Source organism: Aphelocoma coerulescens, chromosome 14, assembly GCF_041296385.1.
Source record: "Aphelocoma coerulescens isolate FSJ_1873_10779 chromosome 14, UR_Acoe_1.0, whole genome shotgun sequence".
Taxonomy (NCBI): domain Eukaryota; kingdom Metazoa; phylum Chordata; class Aves; order Passeriformes; family Corvidae; genus Aphelocoma; species Aphelocoma coerulescens.
This window is the reverse complement of record NC_091028.1, coordinates 11,337,561-11,357,338: the sequence shown is the minus strand read 5'-3', so window position 1 is coordinate 11,357,338 and position 19,778 is coordinate 11,337,561. Positions and strand designations below refer to the sequence as shown.

Here is a 19,778-nt window from a genome sequence, read left to right as displayed (position 1 = left end):
AATTTAAACTCTCAAACTGATTAGCAGAATCCCCAGGAATGCGGAACCTGGCTGCTAGATTGCAGTCTCACCTTCCTCTCCTGATTTTCTAGGACAGCATCAAAATGTGTTTGCTCTGGTTGGGTTCATCCTTCATGATGTTGAAGATTCTTCAGCCACTGGCGTCCAGCACAAGGGTTCTAAGACTGACTCTGCTCCTGGCACTGGGCACACACTTTCAGTACAGGTGCTTCCTCTCCTTCCTAAGCAGAGAAACTTAACCCATCCCATTTTTCTAAATTGTATTATTGTTTTAATCACCCAAACTCAGTGCAGAAGACAATACAAACAAGTGAGCTCCCCCACCCCGAGCCCTGCCCGCACATTTAACCCAGCACCACCCACGAACTGTCCCGTGCCTTCATTAGAAAAGAGCTCGTTACCCTTCGCTGCCGGAGCCCGGAGAGCTACAGGAGCTCGGTGGGGGAGGTTATTGTGGGATGGCACCGGTGCTGGTCCCCACATCACCTGCACCGAGTGCCTGCCAGCAGCAATTAAATCAGCCTTCAAAGAGAGATCCCAGCTTTCCCAGCACCATTAGCCGTGCCCTGGAGGGAACACGGTCTATTTTCAGCCACAATGACTTAAGATAGGTCACCAGCAGGTTAAATGGGACTGTGCAGCATCATCTCCCTGCCCTCCCATTGAGAAATTAAACACTGCTGTGTGATGGGCAGCAGCAGCCCTGGACATACACCAGGTGCCCACGGAAAGGTAAATGCCACCTGCCTGCTCCTCTCCTCTGCTTCTCATCACTGGCCATGGACACCCACTGCCCTGGCTGCCTTCCCTCTGCGTGGGGTGGTGGGTGGGGGTTCACTTCAGGATCACCCCTGGGTTCCTCCCTGCCTGTCCTCTTGTCCAGCACAGTGACAGTTCATGTCCAGAATGGTCCCCACAATGCCCAAGGCCAGGAGTGCTGGGAGGAGCTTCACTGTCCCCCCATCCTGCAAACCCAGGCCCACACAGTGCCAGACCAGGGCTGCTCATCTCACCCCCTCCTCCCGATGGCCCAACTGCAAATCCCCAAGCTGGGGACTGCCCCAAGCCACCAGTTCCACCAGGGTTTCACCACAGCCACCAGAAAGGTGGCATCTCCCCACAGTAGCTCCATCTGCTTTGCTGGTAGGTCCACCACTGAAACCCAACCAGCCACCCCACCACTAACATCTGGCACGGAGGCAGCAGCTGGATGTGGGTTTGTTTTGCCTCCCAGACTCCTGCCAGGCGCAGTCAGCACGAGCCGGGATGACTCAAAGCCCGGGAGACGCAGCCTCCATCGCTGCTTATTTTAAACCCTCTTGTCTGCAAAGCAGCTGCTGTGGCTCAGCACCTCTCGGGGTACCTTGCAAAGGGGGTGGCACTGCAAGGGGAAACTGAGGCACAGACCCACGATCAGACCTGGACACCACATCATCAATGCCCACATGGTCAGCAGTCACTGAGCACAACACAGGGAGTCAGCAGCAAGAGGTGATCAGCTCCGAGAAACACCCCAGGGCTGCAGCAAGGACATTGCCAATGACCCAAAAGCGTTCATCAGCTCCGGCTTCACGATTCCCCTTGGATACAGCATGGCCAGTAAGCGCAAGGTGAAGCCGGATGCTCCCGCATGTGCTGCTCTGTGTGCCACAGGAGTGAATGCATCCCTCTCCCACAGCCCAGTGCTGACTTAAACAACACCTGCAGGGGCCTAAACCACTCTGGGAAAAAGTCAGCAGTGGGCTGCAGGCATCTGGGGGTGGAAGAAAGGGATCCACACACAGATCAGAATCTCGTAAGACTCTTTTTCTTAGGAAATCAGGCTCAAAAGCTCAGCCTCTGCCCAGCCTCTCCTCTTGACCCCACACTCAGCCTTTTTTCCTTCCAGAGGCTCCTGCTCTTCCCACACCCTCCTGAACATCAGCCCACGCTACCTCTCCTGCACTAAAAAAGCACTGAACCATGAAGCAAAGGGGTGTCTGTGGCCGGCAAACACCCAGGACCCCACACCTCCCTGCTGCCAATAATGGGAGATAAACACAGAGGCAAATATTATGGCAGTGCAGTTTAATTCCTGATGAATTATGCAAATCCGTATTCAAATTGAAGCACAGCCCTTGGGCTCTTGACAAATTGCCAAGCTGGCCCTGATGACACCAGGCAGGGACGGCCAGCCCTCCATCAGGTGAGGCACTACATGGGTGCCCTCTATATGTACATACACACACGTATGTGCTTGCACCTCTCAGCTAGGGAGACCCAAGGAGCACTTGCAAGAATGGTTCAAGAGTGACTTTTGCATTTCTCCCTCCTCCCAGCTGCATTTAGTGTGTCCAGGGAAGGCCACCAAGCTTTCATATCCTCCACAAGATGGAAGCAGCTTGGCCTGACAGCGAAATGCAAAGCAGGACAGAAGAGAAAATTCACCATGTCCAGGGCTCGGGAGAACAGGCGGCAGAGGGGGGCACGAGGGGAAAGCACTTGTGCCAATACTACTGTCAGCCCTGAAGCCGAGGAAAGGAAGATCTGTCCACAAAATAGTCACAGAGAGGGCTCATCTGATGAAAGTAGGAATTTCCGATCCCACACAAACCCCGAACATCCATTAAAAGTAGCAGAAGAATTGCCGCTTTGTGTCACTAATCTCATTAGGGAGAAAGCCCCGCTGCAGTGTCGGGATTGCAAAGGGAAACCCCAGCACGCTGCACACTCCAGGAGCCCAGCACAGTGTGCCTGCTCATCCGAGCGGAGCCGGGGCTTCCACCGGCACCCCAGCGAGGTGCCTGCACCCTTCTTTACTCACCCGCCCGGATCTCTACTCGCTGGAGCATTATCCGCTTGGCTTGCGTGTGACACGGCATCTGGGATGTCCCCACGCCCAGCAGACCAGGACACAAACACCAGGATGACACACATTGCGTGGCGGTAACGCGGGAGCTGCCTCATGCACACACAGCGACCGGCGCTGCCTGCGAGCAGCACACAGCCCAATCCCTCCAAAACCCTTCCTCCCCAGCACAATGGCCACTGCCGATACTACTTTTTAATTTTTTTTTAATTAAAAGCAATTAAACCAAATGTGTTAAAAGCATATTCAAGCCACGGGGAATTCTGCTGAGAAGGGATGGGGGCATGAAGGGAATCAGGGGCAAGACATCCAGCCACCGAAGGTAAAAAGAGCTCTTTGCTGGCAGGGATGCATCGGGATGAGATAGATGGAGACAGAAGCAGGAGCAACCTTTACAGAAGTTGCCGGGGATACAGCTCCAGAGAGACAGGGCTGAGTGTCTTAAAATTTCTGTTATTCCTCTAAAAAGGCATATTCCCTCCTGAATACTGTCCCTTCCCTTGCTCCGAGCCCACCATGTTTGGCTTGCCTGCCTGCATCCAGCTCCCTCAAAATGGCTCTTTGGCCACTGCTACGCTGGCAATAAAATTTATTCCCAAGGTCACTTCAGTCCTTTTGCGACTATTTCAATCTGGCTGGATTTAAACAAAACGCAGCCTCAGACACACTGAGCCCCCCCTCAGCCCCTCCTTTCTGCCCATCACTTCCCTGATTTAGCGATGCCAAACTCTCAACTACCTTTCGCTTCCCATAACCGTCAGCAGCAACAGCTGGAGAGGAAAACGGGAGCATATTGTGCACCCAACAGCTGATCCTGGCGGCGTGGGGAGCGAGCCCAACTGTCACCGCCACGGCACTGCCGGATCGGGTGCTCCCGCCGCGCGTCCCCCAGCCAGCACCCACGGGGACCGGGCTCAAGGGGTTGTGTGGTTGCCATACCCTTGATGTTTAAGAGCTGGGGAGAAGCGAACAATAAGCAAAGCAAATAAACAGCAGAGAGGGACGGCATCGGTGGGTGCGTCGCAATGCCTGCAGATATCCAGCTGTGCCATTCCGGAGCGAAGCCAGCCAGAAACGTGGGGATGGGAGGAAACACGGGGAGAAGGAAAATGCCAAATCCTCGTGGCGAGGGTGAGGCAGACACACTGGAGCAGTCCCCTCCCAAACTTTGCTTTTTGAAGAGCATCCCCAGCTGGAAAAGCCAGTGAGAGGCTGTGCAGCTGGACACAGCACTGCTCCCTTGCCCTGGCTCCAACAGGCAGGGAACTCGGGGCTGCCCTTGGCTCCTCCACCCCGCCTGTATTTTCAGGTTGTTCAAGGCGCACCGTGCTCTCCGTTTCAGCAGCGAGGCTGAACAAAGCACTCCCTTGTCCTCGGCACCTCGAGCAGCCAATGCTGGATCGCGTTTCCTAACCCAGACCAACATCTCCTCTTCCCGGCACGGCAGCTTTCGTGTCAGCACATGCCAGGCTGGCCCCGATTCCCTGCACCACCTCCTGCCCGGAGCTTTAACTGGACCAGTTTAGTACACGGGGAAAACACACGGGGCCTTGTTTGGACTCGTCGGGCGCTAACCCCAGCTCGGGGAGGTGATCCGACACCCTCGCGCCGGTTGCAGCTGCGGCCGAACCGCAAGGCGCTCACCTGGAAGGCTGCCGTAATGACGTTAATTCCCCGTAACAATGTTCATTTCCATATTCATCAGAAGATGGTGAAATGACAAGATGGGGGGTTATTTACTATATGATTATAAACTGATTTCGGCTTTACTCTGGGTTATCCTAGGAAGGAGATCTAAAATTTCCCTTACGAAAGCCCTGCTCTGCTAACCACGTCTGCAGCGAGATTAATGCCCAGTGATTTCCATTTCTCCAACAGCTGCTGTGCTGGGAAAGAGCAGGAGCTTGTCCCCAACAGCAGGGACCTGCCCAGTGCCCCATGCCACCCCCAGCTAGGATTTCGAGTGCCGGCTCATCCTCCAGATCAGATTTTCTCTGGCACACTATCAGTCAGGGATGGGACCCGTGGTTTTCCAACCCCACCAAGGAGACTCTGTACTGGGTAGAAGGCAAGGCTCGCTCCAAGTGGGAGAAAGGCTGCTAGAAACCACACTAATAATTGACACCTTTACCAGCTTTGCGTACAGGCAGGGACAGACTCCTGCACGTTCACCTGGGAAGGTGTTGGAAACCCTCACACAGCAAAGGATCCCACAGGACCTTGCTCTGAGCAAGTTTACGTCACCACGTTGGCCCTTGGGCTCTTGCTCATGTTCCAAGCCCAAAATCCCTACCACCTACCACTGCTTGGGACGGGCATTTCAACAGAGGCTGCAGCACAGGGTGGACAGTCCTTCCCCACTGCTCCTGAAGGATGGAGATGCCACCCCACAGCCCACCAGGACCCTGGGAAAAATCACTGGGACATCAGAGAAACACAGGAGCTCACAGCGGGAGACTCCCAAAAATGCACAAGTTCCTTTTCCACCACCATTTCAGCCCAGAGACTGCTCCTGCCTTCCTCAGAGCCTATGAGTTGGCCGCCAGCCCAAGGGAGCTGCAGGGACATCACTCCATGGGATGCCGGGTGTGAAGAGCAGAGCGCAACGGGACTGAGCACAACATCGCTGCCCAGCGCAGGCCAGCACCCACCTCCCCGAGCCCCACTGGGACAGGCACACTCCCTGCTCTGCCTCAAACATGTCTCAGAAAGCATCTCATTTCACCAGGGCCCCAAGGGAGGGGAAGCATCCTCCCAGGCAGGTCTCCGGCCTGTCCGCATTCCTCCCAGTGTTACACCGAGCCCCTGCCCCAAGGAGCCCCCTGCGCTCAGCCCCTCGCACCACCCCTGGGCGGGCAGGGAGGGGGAACCGCGGTTTCAAGGGCCATTAAACACCAATGGTATTTTCCTTGCAACATCAAAATGTGACCAAAAAGAGCTGTGCCGAACCATGGGAAAAATCCCGCCGCTGGTCCAGGAGCCATCGTGCCCCGAGCAATGCCGAGGAGCGGGGCACGGATCGCTCCGGCACCCAATCCGTGCTATCCCGGTCTCCCTATCAGCAAAGCAAGTTCATCATGGATGCAGTTTGATGAGCGAATTGTGCTTCCACTGGCACTGCCGACGGCAAAGCCTCCTGCAAAATCTGCGAGCTCAGCAAAAGCACCATTTTGCCATTATAAGGATGGCTATGGCAGGATTTTGCTAGCACAGCAGCGCTGTCCTGGGGGATGGAAGGGTATTTTTATTTCTTTTCCTATGCTCCTACCTGGCCCAGCTGTCTGGAAAACTTCTCCCTGGGCACAGCAGGCCTGGAAGCAAGGACAGTCTCCAATCTGCCTTAAATCCCTGCATTTGAATGCACATGCTAATGTGAAGCAGGGAAACCAAAATCTCTCCCCTCTGTCTGCCTGCTTTCCTTCCAGCCACTGCTCTGGAGCTGGATTTAACACAGCCAGCCCTGCTCGTGGTGGTGCGTCCCTTTTCCCGGGCACTGAAAAGTGCTTCTGAAGCGTATTTTAATGGAAGAGGCTGAGCATCCTTCTATACAAACGCAGATCTGTTCCTGCAGTCCCCCACTCAAGAAAGGATATCTCAGCACAAAAAGCACATTTTTATGTGCAAAAAGCACATTTTTATTAATTACTATTATTTTAAACTCAGAGAGTCTTTTTTTTGGGTGTGGGTGATCCTTGCTCACACACAGCCCCGCTGCTGCCTGGCAGGGACACGGTCCCAGAGCAGTCCTTCGCAATCGTGTCTGAGGGAGCCTCTTCCACCTCCCCCAAAACACAGAGTCTGCCAAGAACAACACGCTCCTCTGGGATGGAGGCAAGACCAGGACCCAAAGACAGTGGGATAGGGAAGGAGCAAAACGGTAAACTCCCATATTTTGAGCTGCTGAAGAGCAGAGGGAGCCCTTGCTTTAATGGACTCATTCCATCGATTGCAGCCTTTTTTAAAGCAACGTCTTCCCAGCAAGCTCCAGGCATGAAATTCCATTGCAAACAGTCCCTTTCCTCTGCTATCCCTCCACAAGGCCCATCGGGAGCACGACCCTGCCCTCCTCAGGGACGGGGAGATGGCGATGCCCAAGAGTACAGAAGGGACAGGGAATGGCATCCCCGAACTGAGCGCCGGCTCAGCTCCCGCCTCAGCCTCCAGCTCACTCCTCCCTCCGTGCACTTCCAACAAAGGGGCTTCTGTCCCTGTCCTCCCGGCCTGAACGGCAGCAGCCAAAATGCCACCACCAAGCAGAAATCCCCCAGAGAAGAGCCAAGCGTCCAGGGGTCACTGGACACAGCCCAGGCGCTGGGGCAGAGCCCTGCTGCCGGACTGAGCAGAAGGTACAGGAAAAACAAGGAGTCGGTGCCGGCCATAACTGGATTCTCAAATATGGCCAATCGTGCTATTTTTACAGGGGCGTATTTATTTTCGGAGGACGCTGGGATGGATTCAAGAGTCTCTTTCTTCAGCCCGGGGTATTTAAGGATCGGTTTGAACTGGCTCTATTTAAAGGCTTCGCCTCCTGCCCACTTTTCTTAACCCCTTGCACAAGCCTTTGCTATCCACCCCTCCTAAAAACAAAACAAACCCCCCAAAAAAACACAACAACAACAACAAAAAAAGCCACCAAAACCACACACCAACAGCACTGAGAACGCAAACCTACAAAGGGCCCCTCGGTAGCAGGAAGCAATCATCATTTCAGGCGATATTGTTAAAGCCGTAAAAAACAACAACAACAAAATATCCCTGCCTATCCCACTGCTGTGGTTTAATGAGAGTTTCAGCTGTTAATTGTACAGATCTTTTTAATGGAGTTTAGCCTGGTTGGGAATTGCCGTGACGAAGCCGAGCTTTGCGAGGATCGTGCCGGGGAGCGGAAAGGGAGGTGCACTGAGGTGCAGGGACGGGGGATTTCAAACAACTCCCAGAAAAAGGAAAATAAAAATAATTTAAAATTAAAATAAGAACACAATAAAAAAGAACTGGAGGTATCACACACCCCACTCCCTCTGAGAGGGGACCCCAATCTGAGGCTTCCTTCCAGTATGGTGGGAAAGCTCCCAGACGGCATCACAGAGATTGGCCAGCTTGGAGAGACCAGAGCTCTGTGCCTCCGTTCTGACCTGCCTGGATTTCAGAAAAGGAAACTTTGGGAGGAGAAATAAAACAAAACAAAACAAAACAAAAAAAGAAAAAAGAAAAAAAATAAAATTTCCCAATAAAAATAAGAATAATTTAAAAAATACCAAGAACCCACACTCGGTTTGGCTTACGATTGTCCAGATGAATTTTTGCAGAGATCGTATTCTGCTGCAGTAGGAGGTGGAAAAAAATAACCAGGAAAAAAAAAAAAAAAGGGAGGGAAAAAAAAACAAGACAAAAGGGAAGGAAAAAAGAAGGTGTTTGCCCATGTGCTTGGCTTCGTAGCCCAGTTCGCTTTACACCTCTCCTCTTTGCACCTGGGAAATTGGCACTGCCACCTAGTCTAAAACTAATAAATCTTTTTCCCTCGATTCAGGCTGCTTCCTTCTCTGCAGATGTTGGCAATCAGGTTTGCAAATTTCAAAGTCATTCATCCCGGGCGGCTGGGAGAAAAGCAGGTTTATTATTGCAAAACCTGTCACCCTCCCAACGCCTAAAGTAAACTCCGAGTCACCTCTCCACGCCCAGGGGAAAGAAAGGGGAAAAAAAAATTTTAAATAGAGTCAGAGAGGGAAATCAAACGGTCAGAAATCCCTTACGTCCTCCCAGGGAAAGCAGCGAGCAGGAGTGTGGGCAGGAGAATGCGGCAGCGTCCTCCCAGCAGTGCCGGACTCCGCGAGCCACTGGGAAAGGGAGCTCGGAAAAGGGGAAAAAAATAAAAAGCCGCCAAAACCCAAAAGTAATTTAAACAAATAAATAAAAAGCTGACTGTGGAAAAAAAAAATACACTGCGTATATTTCAGTGTCTGCCTCTTTTTTCTTTTTTTTTTAATAGAAATGCAGACGTGGGGCTGCCCGAGAATGAAGCACGTCGAGAAGGGAAAAAAATATAAAGACGAAGCAGTCACTGCATGGAAGTTTTGTTTCCGTGTTTGAAAAATAAGAATTGCCGAGGAAAAAAAAAGAAAAAGGAGAAGAAAAATAAAAAAGAGGGAAAAAAAAAAAAAAAAAAAAAGAAACCCCACCAAAACCAGCGGTGCCGGCAGTGCTGCCCGGGGGCAGCGGGACCTCAGCGGAGCTCGGGTTGCACCGGGCAAGAAATCATCAAAACAGCCCATTTCACCCCTTTTTCCCAGCCCAGGGATATTTTTTTTTGGCTGGCCGGGAAGCACAGCGCCGGGCAGCGCAGCCCGGTCCCTCCGCAACCCGGTCTGCGCCTCTCCCAGCTTACCCGAAAATCGGATTTATTCCCCGGATTTATTCCGCAGCCGCCGCGGCAGGGATTTTCCTCAGCGCCAACAAAACCGTACGCTGGACGAGAGGACTTCTATCGGCTAGGCGCGATTTTTCCCCCTATTCCCCTATTTTTTACTCCGTTCCCTTACTTTTCCACCATCACCCTATTTTTTTCGTACTTCTTCCATATTCCCCTATTTTTTTTTTGCCAAATCAAAACCACGCGAAGCAGAAGACGCTTGGGGAAAAGACGCGAAAAAGCTGCGAGCGCATAAATATATGATTATTAGGACGATATTTATATTTTGAGGGGGGGGGGGGGGGTGGTTAAAGCCCGATCCGGGGTCCGCCGCCCGCGACCGCGGAGGGAAGGCGCGGGGGTACCGGGGGTTCCGCGGAGCCTTACCCGGGTGGGAGTGAAGGCTGATGCCCGATGCGAGGAATTTTCCGGGCTGGAGGGCGGCGGGGAGCCCGGCGGCCATGGGCCCGGCGGCGGGGGCCAGGCGGCCGGTGGCTCCCAGGCGGTGGCTCTCCATGGCCAGCCCGGAGAGCAGCGGAGGGGGGCCGTGCACCGAGCGGGGGGGCCCGAAATCTCGGCCATCCATCATCCACTCGCCGGCTTCACGGAGTCTCCCGGATCGCTGTCGGTGCCCGCCACCGCCTTCCCCCCCCCTCCCACCCCCCACCCCCCTCCTCCTCCTCCTCCTCCCCCAAAAAATCAGATGGTTTTCAAAAATAAGGCGTCCAAGCGTCCCATGGCGCGGTGCAGGGAGCCAGCCCCGGCGCGGCGGTCTCGGCGCTGCCTGCAAAGGAGAAAGAAGGAGAAAGAAGGGGGAGGTGCGGTGAGCCGACATGCCCCGACACCCCCCTGCTCACAGCCACCCCCAAAAATACCCCCCAAAACCCACCCTCACCTTCCCGGAGTTGGGGGTAGAGAAGGGGCGAGAAGCGGGGAGGAAAAAAAAAAAAAAGTAAGAAAAACTTGTGGCAAAAGGCAGGAACAAAAAAAAAAGTATTTAAAAATAGTATTTTAAGAATTTAAACTTTTTTTCCAAGAGTTACATTTGTCACGGCCGCAGCCCCGGCCGGGCCGGGAAGCGCCCGCCCGCAGCCGCAGCCTGGCTCCGGCGGGACCGACCAGCGGGGACGCGGCACCGCGCTTCGCCCCGGAAAACAAACACAAAAATCCCAAAACAGGAAAAAAAAAACCCCACCCACTCAAATCTTTCTTCTTTTTCTTTCTTTGTTTTCCTGTTTTTTTTTCTTTTAATTTTTTCCAGCCCTTTTCTTTATTTCTCCCCCGCCGCGGGGTCCGGCGGCGGCATCCCTCCCGCCGCCCCGTTTCTCTTTCTCTCCTCTTTTGGAGCTCATCCCCAAGGCTCCAAACCACCGACTGGGCTTGTTGTTTGGGCTTTTTTATTTTTCATTTTCCCAGCGCCGCTTTCACTCGAGAAAACAAAACCTGTATTATCATTTCCCGGCAGAGCGAAAAAAAAAAAACAACTCAACCATATATGTAAAATTATCTATATTTGTATTTGCAGCCTGATGAAAGGCTCCACTCGCCCGCCGTATTCTGCACCGGGATAGCCAGAAATAATAAACACTGCGGGGATAAAGTGGAGGTTCTCCCCTTCAAATCCTCCCCAAGCGCAACCGGAGCCCCGGGAGCCGCCGCTCCGGCCCCGGCGCCCGTCCCGGCTCCCGGGCGGGCGCTCCTAGCGCAGGGGAGGGATAATTTAAAAAAAAAAAAAAAAAAAAAAAAAAGGAAAAAAAAAGAAAGGGGAGAAATAAAAAATTATACCCCGAAAAATCTAACTGCTTTGCTTTGTTGTGATATTTTTAAAATTATTTTGGGGTGGATTCTAATATTAATTAAACCCTGCCTGCGTGGCTGCTTGGGGAGAGCCTCACCCGGGGAGCTACGGGATCGGCCGGATCCCGGCTGGAAAGTAATCAGTAAAGGGGAAAACGGCTAAAAAGGGGCAAAAAGCGGGAGGGATGTGGCGGAAGGGGGGGGGTGAAGGGGGGGGGGAGACGGGACCGCCGCCCCGGGGTCGGGGTGCGGGTCCGGGTGCGGGTCCTACCTCGGCGCGGTCAGACCGCCTGGTCGCGGGGCATGGCGGCGGTGCGGGGCTGGGGCGGGGGGTGCCGGCTCGCCGCCCTGCCCGCCGCCCGGCTCCTCCGCTGCTCCGCTCCGCTCCTCAGGGGCAGCAGCGCGGGAGCGACGCGGTGGCGGCCGCGCCATGGAGCGGCGGGGCCCCGCCGAGCTGCAGCATCGCCTCCACACCCCCCCCTCCCCGGGCCGGCCCCGCGCGCGCGGCTCGGCGGCGCTTAAGGGAAGAGGGAAGAAAAAAAAAAAAAAATAGGAATAAAAAAAAAAAATAGGGAGAAAAAAAATATTTAAAAAAAAAAAGGGGAGCGCGAGCGCGGGGCGGGAGGGAGGGAGGGAGGGAGGGAGGGAAAAAACGGGGGAATGGGGGAGGGAAAAACGGCGGCGGCGGGGCCATGAAACACGCATTGTTCTCGGCGCGGCGGGGGCGGGCCCGCGGCCTATCTGCGCCTTCCCATTGGCCAGCCGCGCTGTCGCTCAGCGGCGGGTAAACAGGCGGCTGTTTCCAGGCCCCCCACTCGCCCCGCCCCCGGCGCTCCCGCTGCTGTTTCCAGGCTGCCCCCGCGCTCCCGCCCGGAGCGGGCGGGCGGTTGGCGGGGAGCGGCCGCGGGTCCCCCCGCTCCGAGCGGGGACGTGAGGGGGGAGCGCCCCGCGACCCCCTTTATTATCTGTGGGGGTTAAATCCTTCATCCCGGCCGGGCAGGGCTGAGGGGGAAGTGCCGCCGGGCCCTCTCCCACGGCCCCGCCGCGGACAAAGCGGCCTTTCAGGGCCGGGGGGGAGCGGGGGAGGGTCCTTGCCCTCCCTGCGGGCCCCGCCTCCCCAAAAATTCAAAAATAGGGTGAAAAGGGAGGCTGGGGGAGGAGACACATACATTCTCCCCCTCTGGATTTTGAGGGGGGCGGCCCCCCCAGTGCTGCCCGCCGGCCACACCAACTTTTACTTTTCTTTCCTTTTTGTTTTTTTTTTTTTCTTTCTATTTTTAATTTCTTTTTCCCTTTCCCCCCACCTATTTTTAATGTATTTTTCTCTTTGCGCAGCACAGAGCACTCCTCGGGGAGAAGGGGGGGGGGATGCCCTATCGCTGCCAAAACCCCCCCCCGAACCTCCCAACTCACCCCCCGCTTCTTTACTTAATTAAACAAAAATCGGCTTTTATAACGAAAGAGGGGAGGAGGGGAAAATCTAATTTAATCCGGTATAAATTAAAAGTGATAATAATAAAGCGTCACCCCCCCCCCCCACCCCCCCCGACAGGAGTTTCGAGGTGCCCCCCGGGACATCGGCCAGAAAAGGGGAGAAACAGCCCCAAAAATCGGCTTATTTTTAAACGTTCCAAGCAAAATCGAGTTCGTCGAAAAGCTCTCACGCTGTGCAAAGCCCTGGTTTAACGCGAAAATAATAATAATAAGTAATAGTAATAATAATAATATATATTTATGTTTTTATTTATATTTAAGAGCAAAACTGCGTCAGAGGCGAGGGCTCAAACCCCGCTGCCTCCAAGAGGAGGGCGCTTCTTTTCCCAGTCTCCTTTAGTAAACCAAAAAAACGGGGGAATTGGGGGGTGAGGGAAAGAAAAAAATATTAATGGTTTGATCGCTTTTATGTGGCTTTAAAAGCATATTTTATAAATGTTTAATGCCTTCACGCCCGGACCTCCCCGCCGCTGTCCCCGGGCCGGGGGGTTGGCATGTCATAAATCAGGGAAATGCTAATAAAAAATAGAAAAAACAGGCTCGGGCGGGGCGGGGGGGGGGGGGGGGGGGGACGGGCCCCCCCTCTGCAACTCCAGCCCTTCCTCCTCCTCCTCCTCCTCCTCCTCCCCTTCCCCCGGCCGGGAGCCATCTTGTAGCAGCAGCTCCTGGCTGGGGCATCGCTGCTGCAAAACACCCTCCAAAAAAAGAAGAAAAGCCCCTCCAATCTAATATACACATTTTTCTAGTTATGATTGTTATTGTTATTATTATTATTTTTCCCCTCTCCGGCGCGGTCCTGCGGGCGCGCACCGTTTTCCCACCGTTTTCCACATGAAATCCCACCCCCCTTCTTTTCTCCCCATTATTTCCCCCAATAACCCCCCCACCCCTGCAGCTGGGGGGGACGACACACACGCCGCAATGGGGGGCTGCGAGTACCCCGTGGAATTTGGGGGGGTGGCGGCCGCTCCCACATTTTCCCCCGCAAAGCTTTGCCGCAAACAGCGCTTTCTCCAAAAACACCCATTTTTATTAAAAATAATATCGGGGCGGGGAAGGGAGGTGGGGGTATCCCGCGAGCAGCCGCACCGCGTTGTGCCGCCCCCCCCATTCCCATTCCCATCCCGATCCCGGTGCCCCGGGCTCCCGGCAGGTTCCCACGGTGCCGCCCGCCCCCGGGCCGCCCCCCGCCCCCCCCGGGGAGGGGGCACCCCCGCCCGCCCTGCGCGCCCGGCTCCGCTCCCTCCGTCTCTCCCCTTGTGCTTTTTCCTTAATTTTCTTTTCCCTTCCCCCACCCCCCCCCCCACCCCCAATTTATTCTCCATTTTGTTTTGGCGTTTCTTCCTGTTTTTGTTGTTGTTGTTGTTGTTTTTCCTCTTTTTCCCATTTTCCCTTCTTTCCCCTCCCCGGACGAACACGAAATTCCCCGTGGCTGCCCCGTCCCGGTCCCCGCGGAGGCGGAGGGGAGCGGGCAGGAGGCAGCGGAGCGGTGCGGAGCTCGCAGCCCCCCGCCCCACACCGGGCACTGCCCCCCCTCTCGGGATGCAGGTAGGACGGGGGGGGCGGAATCTGGGAATGGGGGGAGCTGGGGGAGGATCTCTGGAGACGTGGGAGGCAAAGCAAACCGATGCCCCCCACCCCCAACGCATTTCCCCCGTCTTGGGGGAGGCTGCCGAGGTGTGGGAGGTGGGGGACACTCACCCCTTCATTGCCAACCCAGCACTCGACTTTGTACCCACAGACTGGGCACAGGTCCTGATGGAACCCCATTCCCATCTTCTGGGACCCCCCAAAACCCCTTTTTTTTCCCCCAATAAATCCCCTATGCTCCCCATCCCCAGCCGGGGGGGTGCTGTGCATCCCTTCCGCCCGCTGTTTTTAACGTGCTTACTACACGTTTTCAGGGTGTTTTTGAAGCTATATTTAAAGTGTGCAGTCAGTGGCTGGATTTAGAAATCCAGGCATAAATCACATTAAAACGCGGACAGCGACGATCCCAACGCGTCGGCAAAGCTTTGCCCTGATTTCATTCCTTCCCCCCTTCTTAAAAGCAGAACTGAGTCTGACAGCAGGGTTCCATTCCCCCCCCAAATAAAACCCTGTGGGGAGAGAGGTGGGATTTGAAGGCAAGGGGGCCCTGCTGGGGTTTATTCCGATGCATCCATGGCGATTTATTTATCAATGGGGGGGCTTGGATAATTCCAAAGCCTAGGGTCCCTCCCCACCCCAGCCCCTGTGCCTGCAATGAAGGAGCTGCCATCCGTGGGGAGGGGGCTGTGGAGTGGGGGGTCCCAATGAGGAGATCCCCAGGGAAACGGTCTGGGAACTGAGCGAAGAATTTCTGATTAATGACCAGAACAGCTCGGGATTTCGGTTTTCTCCATAAATCCTGGCTGATTATAACCCTTGTGCTCAGCCTGGCAGCAGGCTTTGCATGGAAGGGGGAGCCCAAGAAATAACTGTCCCCTCCAGGGGCTGTACCCAATGCCTGGCAGCAGCTGGAGGCTGCAGCATCCTCACCATCCCACTCAGAGCAGGGAAAAAGGGAGAGGGGCCAGGGGGTGCACAGGGATGTGGTTGGTGCCCTCCCCCCCGTTCACAGCAGTTCTTGGTCCTGCAGCTCTGGGGTCTGTAAAGCCAAACATGTCCCGAACCGGTGTGGTTTCAAGTCCAAATAAAGACTGATGGGTTTTTTCCCTTGCTTGGCACAGGAAGGTGGGGGTGTGTGCACAATCCGACCCTGTTTTCCTGCTCTGCCACCTGTGCACTCACTTCCCCCCCAAATCCTGAGCTGGGACCCCCAGTGCCAGGACCTGCCCCATGCTGGGTGCCCTTTGCTTTCCACAACCTCCACAAGCCCCTGGTACCAGGCTTTTTTCACAGCTAGACTGGCTCTTGTATTCATCAGGCTGGATTTTTTTTTTTTTTCCCCTTTTATCCAATAATAAGCTTTTTTCATCCAAGATCAGGGGGAAAAAACAGGCAGGGAGGAGGGCAGACATGCACAACCCATAGAGCGCTTTGAGAGGAGCACCAACCCCAAAGCTGTAATTACTGCCTGCGTTTTTTGGCTACGGATCAGCTGCTAAATTGGTCGTAAGGCACGGAAATGGCAGTTACACCTTTCAGTGGAAAAAATGTGGTTTAGTGGAGAAACGTATGGGAAACCTCCCCAAAACTGCAGTCCCCATACAACACCCCACTATTACAGGTTCTGCATTTGGGAGTTTAAAACAATCCTCCATCCAGGTGAGCTGAGCTTAGAATGACAAGACCTTCTACATCAACAGGGTAAATTGGGGATTTTTTCCTTGATCTGTCACTTAAATCAAAAATACCCTCCTGGATGCAGGATACGAGTAAGAGAGAGGCAGGAGCATATGCTATTTTGAGGTTCAATACAATATAGATACCCTTGGCTCCAGCATTCTCCGTAGCCCAGCCCACAGGAGCTGCAGGTACTTTCGTATGCATACAAAACATTTTAAAATGGAAAATATTCACAGCTGCTCTCGCTGTTTTGACAGGGGGGAAGGAATCGCGGGGCATGTTAAGGAGATATTAAAAGCTGTGGTTTGAAGCTCCTAAAGCATTTACTCAGCAGGAGAGCCAGAGAAAGAAGTTTAGAAGTTAACTGCATACTTGTGTGCCTTTGCTCTGTCCTTCTTAAAATTCACCTCTCCTATCTGCTTCTAATTTAAACAAGCAGAGCCCTCCAGGAACTGGAAAATCCAGATTTGCAGCATCTCCCAGGGAAAGACGATTTCCTACGTGCCCCCCCAGCGTGAGGGTCCTGCTGAAGGTTAAACTCGTGAGTGCCTTTGGTTTTGCACCAAGTTAATCTCCCCACAAAATAAAAGACTGGGGAAATGCTGGTGAAAACTGTGCTGATGTTGCTGGTTGGTCCCATCCCTCTTCCAGAACCAGACGTGGATTTCACCACCACTGCCAGCCTTGAATGCTCATCCCCACACCATTCCCTGGCCTGCTTCAGCTTCCCCGCCTGAAAACAGAGTAAACCCATCCACCTCCCCAGGGTACATTATGGTGGCTTAAAATTAACACTCAAAAATGTATTTTCAAATCCCTTCATGAAAGGCATCAGAAGCACTGGGTGTTAGCAGAATATATCCTTCACCTTTTAACAGCTGTTAATTGCCATTAAAACCAAACCTGCACAGCTTTATTGGAGCAGCATCCAAGTTTCCTTGTCGGATGCTGCATCCACCCTCGGTCGTGCTCTCCTGCACGTGCTGGCTGCCACGACGAGGTGTGGTGGATAAATCCTGTCTCACTGGTGGTTATCTTGCACTTTGGGTCCCATTGTACAATTTCCTGGTGCCAGGTTTTTTCCTTCGCCGTCCTGTGAGTCGTTGCAAAAGTTGCAAGAAGCCCAACACACCTTCCTTTGACTCGCGGCTGGAAAGAAGATGGGATGCAAGACCTGTTCCCAAAAATACCCCGAGGAACCAAGCAGGAACCTGCCCTCGAGGAACTGGGTCCCTGAGGCTGAATCCAGCCCACAGCTGTCAGCAAAAGCATGTGCTGGGTGTCACAGGGATGGGAATAGCCCTCTGTGACCAACGTGGAATAAATCCAAGTCATCAACAGGCAGGGCTGGGGAAAGGCTGCCAGCACTGCCCCCGCCATCCACGGTGCTGGGAGTCCCTTCCCTGCTGCCTTTGGGGTTTATTGACCTGATCCCTTCCATGGCATCCCCCCATCACCCTGCGGCCCAGATCTGGCTGGAGAAGCCACGCGCCGGGCAGGGGAGAAACCCTTGGGAAAACGCTGTGGCAGGAGTTTTCCTGGTGTCTGTGAAGCCGTTGGCTCCTCACGTCCCTCACAGGTGCTTTATGCACTCCTAAACACCCAGACCCACCCGGGAGTGCCCTGTGCCGCTAAACTGCTGATGCTAAAACACATGAGGTGGATTCAACAGGGTAAGAGGGGAAGGAGTCTCTGTGATTCCGAGCATCTTGTTAGACCCCAGGGTTTTGTGTCCCCCTGGATCCCAGCACAAGGAGGGGGTGTCCAGGGCTGGCTCCCAGGGCTATCCCATCTCTTTTCCCATCGCCCCAGCCCTCTGCATGGGGGAAGGGGCGGTTGGACAAGATGAGCCCTTTCTGCTCCACAAAGCTCGTCAGCCAGCCGCACTGGGCTTATAATTATTATTTCCTTAAAGACGAGCCGAGCAGCTATAGACAAAAAAGTCCCCTCTTGTCGGAGCTGGAATTTGATGTCCTAACGACTGTTTTTGTACCGCGCCTGAGAGGAAAGAGCTCGGCAGGAGGGGGAAAGAGAGATTTAATTATAGAGCTGCATTGTGATTTTGCACACATAGCTGGCTGTTGTAATCAGGTTACAAGTGTATCTGATTTTCTTCCCTCCCCTCCCTCTTCCTCCTCTTTCTCTTTCTCTCGGTTTTTTTTTTTTTTTCTTCTTTTTTCCCTCCCCCTTTTTTCCTTTCAGTGGTCCAAATTAGTTGCTTATGTTTGGGTGTTGCAGAGACGAGCTGTTATTTGCCTTCCCTGAAGATGTTGATCAAGGGAACAACGTTTCCAAAGAACCTCGGCAGTTCTTTGCTGAAGGGAGGCAAAGGTGCCCGGCTCGGGCAGAAACCCCCGGGGCTGTGCCGGGCACTCGCATGTCGCCATCCCCAGGCTCCCTTCCCTTCCCACCACCAAAATAAGGGGAGACACCTATATCTATATATATTTTTTTAATATATTTTTATATTTTTATGTTTTTATATCTATATACATATATATCTTCCTCCCCCATGCTCCCCACCAAATTCCTTCACATCCAGGATTCCCTCAATAAATTGATGCACTTGAAGAAGAGGAGGAGCCCAATTTACCTTACCTAGGGCAGGAGAAGGGAAAGAGAGGAGACAAGAACCTTTTTAAAAGAAACTTAATATTTTCTCTATCTGAGGCAAGTGATGCCGCACTGGGATTGGGGGCTGTTGTTGGCTTCATTTAGGAATCCATTGTTGTCCATGTGAATTCTTTTTTACATTTCAAATAACAGGATTATTTCCCCAGGGGGTAATATCCTGTAATTTGAACACAATAATGGGAATAAATTACTTACTTAGAACTAATAACGACAGCCTGATTCCAATATATATAGGAACTGTAACAGCTTTGGTTAGTTAAAGTGTAATTGTGTCGACGGATGACATTTTCTTTCAAAGGAATCTGAATGACTTTTAATTAAATTTGCTGGGGGTGGGGAGGAGAGGGAGAGATACACTGGGAGATCTCGGCTGCTAAGGCTGCGGCTGGTCCCAGCCTTGGTGCCCCAAGTCCAGCTTTGCCCCAAGCTGGGTCTCAATCCACAATTGTGGAGTTTAAAGACCAGGCACAGAACAGAGGAGAAGGAAACCAGCAACAAACCCCCACAGCCCAGGGGTGGTGGGATGGTGAAATGGAGGGGGTGGGGAGGATGAAGAGGACAATGAGGCTGGAGGGATAGAGGGGATGGAAAGATGGAGCCCAGCCCATTTCCCAAGCTCCAGCCTGGCAGAGGGAGGGCAGGGCAGTGCCCGTATCCTGCCCTGGGGCACCACAGAATTGCCTCTACCTGTGCTGGGAAATGGAGGAGCTGACAGAGGGCAGGAGGCACCAGCAGCCAGGCAGGGCAGCTCTGCTGCTCTCACTGGAGCCACAGAATCCCAGAATGGTTTGGCTTGAAGGGAATCTTAAAGCTCATCCAGTCCCATCCTCTGCTGTGGGCAGGGACACCTTCCACTATCCCAGGCTGCTCAAAGCCCCGTCCAACCTGGCCTTGGACACTTCCAGAGATGGGGCAGTCACAGCTTCTGTGAGCACCTTGTGCCAGGGCCTCACCACCCTCACAGGGAAGAATTTCTTCCTTATATTCAATCTCACTCTGCTCTCTGTCAGTTCAAAGACGTTCCCCTTGCCCTGTCACTCCAGCCCTTGTCCCAAGTCCCTCTCCGGCTCTCTTGGAGCCCCTTTAGGCACTGGAAGGGGCTCTAAAATCTCCCTGGAGTCTTCTCCTCTCCAAGCTGAACACCCCCAACCCAATATTGTTACCTCAGCCCAAGGGTTCCTCAGGGAAGGCAGCTCTGACGAGGGGGATCTGCAGCAGCAGCTGTGCATCCCAGCTCCTCGCCCTCACCCCAAAACTCCCCTGCAAGCCCCGGGCTCTGCACATCTCCTCACCGCTGCCTTCAGTGCC

The 19,778-nt window shown here is 53.7% G+C and overlaps 1 protein-coding gene and 1 long non-coding RNA gene across 6 annotated transcripts in view; one reads left to right on the top strand and one right to left on the bottom strand.

Moving 5' to 3' along the window:
* Positions 1-9,904, bottom strand: part of TNRC18 (trinucleotide repeat containing 18) — a 55,092-nt gene extending 45,188 nt beyond the window's left edge. For all 4 annotated transcript variants that reach the window (XM_069029474.1, XM_069029476.1, XM_069029477.1 and 1 more), the window contains exon 1: positions 9,663-9,904. In XM_069029474.1, coding sequence (XP_068885575.1) covers positions 9,663-9,864 — 202 coding nt within the window. In that variant the 5' untranslated portion in view covers positions 9,865-9,904. The remainder of the gene's footprint in view (positions 1-9,662) is intronic.
* A 3,914-nt stretch (positions 9,905-13,818) lies between these two features.
* Positions 13,819-18,296, top strand: LOC138118832 (uncharacterized). Of its 2 annotated transcripts, XR_011155299.1 has the most exons (3): positions 13,819-14,114; positions 16,276-16,377; positions 16,488-18,296. It is a non-coding gene; the product is annotated as an uncharacterized lncRNA (long non-coding RNA). The 2 variants fall into 2 exon arrangements; XR_011155298.1 differs by having other exon boundaries at positions 16,276-18,296.
* Positions 18,297-19,778: the final 1,482 nt, after the last annotated feature.